Source organism: Berghia stephanieae, chromosome 9, assembly GCF_034508935.2.
Source record: "Berghia stephanieae isolate SIO BIC M18660-M18661 chromosome 9, UCSD_Bste_1.3, whole genome shotgun sequence".
Taxonomy (NCBI): domain Eukaryota; kingdom Metazoa; phylum Mollusca; class Gastropoda; order Nudibranchia; family Aeolidiidae; genus Berghia; species Berghia stephanieae.
The window spans coordinates 3,935,235-3,938,560 of NC_088368.1; the positions used below are offsets into that span (position 1 = coordinate 3,935,235).

The 3,326-nt window shown below is 36.4% G+C and overlaps 1 protein-coding gene across 2 annotated transcripts in view; it reads left to right on the top strand.

Annotated features, from left to right (window-relative positions):
- LOC144979516 (uncharacterized) overlaps window positions 1–2,332 on the top strand; it is an 80,139-nt gene extending 77,807 nt beyond the window's left edge. For both annotated transcript variants that reach the window (XM_078926212.1, XM_078926214.1), the window contains exon 4: window positions 1,884–2,332. In XM_078926212.1, coding sequence (XP_078782338.1) covers window positions 1,884–2,172 — 289 coding nt within the window. In that variant the 3' untranslated portion in view covers window positions 2,173–2,332. The remainder of the gene's footprint in view (window positions 1–1,883) is intronic.
- The last annotated feature ends 994 nt before the right edge of the window (window positions 2,333–3,326 follow it).

Sequence of the window (3,326 nt, forward strand, 5' to 3'; positions counted from 1 at the left end):
TCTTCTTCTTCTTCTTCTTCTTCTTCTTCTTCTTCTTCTTCTTCTTCTTCTTCTTCTTCTTCTTCTTCTTCTTCTTCTTTCTTCTTCTTCTTCTTCTTTCTTCTTCTTCTTCTTCTTCTTCTTCTTCTTCTTCTTCTTCTTCTTCTTCTTCTTCTTCTTCTTCTTCTTCTTCGTCTTCGTCTTCTTTTTCTTCTTCTTCTTCTTCTTCTTCTTCTTCTTCTTCTTCTTCTTCTTCTTCTTCTTCTTCTTCTTCTTCTTCTTCTTCTTCTTCTTCTTCTACTTCTTTTTCTTCTTTTTCTTCTTCTTTTTCTTCTTCTTCACTTCCTTCTCCTCTTCTTCCTCCTCCTCTTCTTCCCCGTCCTCTTCTAAATGTGCTCAAAGCGCTTTGCTTTTTTTTTGCCCATCTTCAAGTAAGCTATTAGTGTAGTTTTTTTTTCTTTTACTTATTCTTTTTTGGTAGCAATTCCCCGATTAGATATTTATAGCTTCAAGTAAAAGACAATGTATCGCCAATTGTTGTTGATATCTGCCAGAAAGACATCAAAACAACTTATAATATTTGTATTGCTTACTTGAAATAAGTCTTTTTGTGTCAAAATCTCCTTCACCCGAGAGTTCTTCATTCACCCACCCTTTGCCCTATATCCATACAATTCTCTCCATTTCATCCAGGCAGTCATAGCCAATCTCCATCTCCCGTTAATCCTACCAGAACATTCCCTCGCCATTCCCGCCACTAACGTCATCACATCAGACCGGAAACGCTTCCATTTTGTTCGTTAAAAGGCCACTCATTCCAATCCAAAATGGCGGCCGTTTCCAGCCCATGCATGCCAATGAGGAGGCAATTTTCTCCCGGCAACGCAAGCCATTTCCGTCGTTTGTATCACCACTCTCGCCATTTCTCGCTCCGTCGCGTTGTTTCACGAGACTGGTTCGTGATTGGTCCCCCGAGAGACTCCTTCCTGCATTTAGAGTGGTGGGAATGTTGAGATAGAAAACAGAGATAATAACTGAGCTTGGGGGGGATGAAGATATAGAATGGTGAGGGGAGAGAGAGAGAGAGAGAGAGAGAGAGAGAGAGAGAGAGAGAGAGAGAGAGAGAGAGAGCCTTTGATACAAAATCTAAAAATCGGACACAGTAATGACATGAATTTTGATTAGATGCAGGTCAGTCGATTTCTAACTAGTTCTTGTTAGCAAACAAATGACAAAGGGATCGATAGATAGATAGATAGATAGATAGATAGATAGCTAGATAGATGGATAGATAGATAGATGGATAGATAGATAGATAGATAGATAGATAGATAGATAGATAGATAGATAGATAGATAGATAGATAGATGGATAGATAGATAGATGGATAGATAGATAGATAGATGGATAGATAGATAGATGGATAGATAGATAGATAGATAGATAGATAGATGGATAGATAGATAGATAGATAGATAGATAGATAGATAGATAGATAGATAGATAGATAGATAGATGGATAGATAGATAGATAGATAGATAGATAGATAGATAGATAGATAGATAGATAGATGGATAGATAGATAGATGGATAGATAGATAGATAGATAGATAGATAGATAGATAGATAGATAGATAGATGGATGGATAGATTGCGGTCGTTGTTGTTGTCTCTTCAATAGGGATCCAGACAACAGATCACATAGACACACACACACACACACACTCACACACACACACAGACATACACACGCACACACACACGCATACACACACATACACAATTTAACAACGCTTCTGGTTATATTTATATTTTATTCACATTTAATTATTATTGTTTTATTCCAAATTTTGATCTATTTATTCATTTATTTATTTCCTTTTTAAACCTTTTGTTCACCCAGAACCAAGTGGAAGCGACAGACAGCCGTGGGTTTGGAGCTTCTGGCAGAGGCCGGGAACTATGCGGCTGTCCAGAGGATGCTTCAGACAAACTCCTACTGGTCCTCCTACCACCCCAGTGCCGCCGCTATCGTCAACAGTATGGATCCTGGGGTCCTCTACAGACAGCATGGGGTTCCTACACCCTTGGTGCCCGCCCTGAACAGACCTGCCTCGCTGGTACCCCGTGGGTTGATGATTCACCCGGCTCTACAGCAGCCCCTTCCTTCGCTACCCCCGTCACAACAATAACAAAAAGTGTGAGCTGTTTCAGCGTGATATTAAGCTGTTAGAAGCTGTGGACTGTAAAAAGTAATAAAACCAAAAATGAATAGAACAGCTTCAAAAAAGAACAAAATACCAAACACGTAACGTTTTGAGCTCAAAACACTTCTTCAGCCAACAAACAAAACATTGAAAACATAAATACATTATTAAACAATCAGATCGACCATAGAGAAATGAACCTTCTCCAATAACCCCAATTTTGCATCGCCCAAAAGCCGGACTCTAACCAGAGACCTACAAATGTCTTACCACAAGATCACAAGATGGCATGATGACATGATAGACAATGGCTGAAAAAAAAATAACAACAAAAAACAAAACAATAGAATAAAAAAAAACAACACCCCCAAAAAAAAACAAAAAAAAAAACAAAATAAAAAAAACAAACCCCCCCCCCCCCAAAAAACAAAACAAAACAAACAAACTAATAAAAACAAAACACAACAAAAACCACCAACAAAACGAGACAAGACAAACATAGACAATAGACTAGAAAGAAAACCCTTCAAAAATTCAACTTTTTCGCAATGTTCACACCAGAATGTCTATGGAGATATCACATCACATCACTCTCCACACAATCCCATCCGTGACTCCAGCCAATCTTTGATTTGATGCCTGAGTCGGAGAGATCTAATGGAAATTATTGTGGGATAGACGTGTTGTCCTGTCACATGGGTAGCAAGCAAATGTTAATATCAATTTAACGCTCCATATTTCGAGACACCTGCAGTGACGAATACATGAAATAGAGGAAAACATTTGAATAGACATATGGTGTATTTTGTATTATATCATAATTGTAACATTGGTTGCTGTAAAAAGTATAGAATTGTACAATATGCTGAAAGGTATAAAATTGTACAATATGCTGTTGTAAAAAAAAAAGGTATAAAATTGTACAATATGATGTTGTAAAAAAAGTATAAAATTGTACAATACATTGTAATTTTTTTTTATTGTACAATATATTGTTGTAAAAAAACAGTTTAGAATTGTACAATATATTGTAATTTTTTTTAAATGGTATAATATATTGTTGTAAAGAACAGTATAAATTTGTACAATATAATGTTGTAAAAAAACAGTATAAAATTGTACAATATATTGTTGTTAAT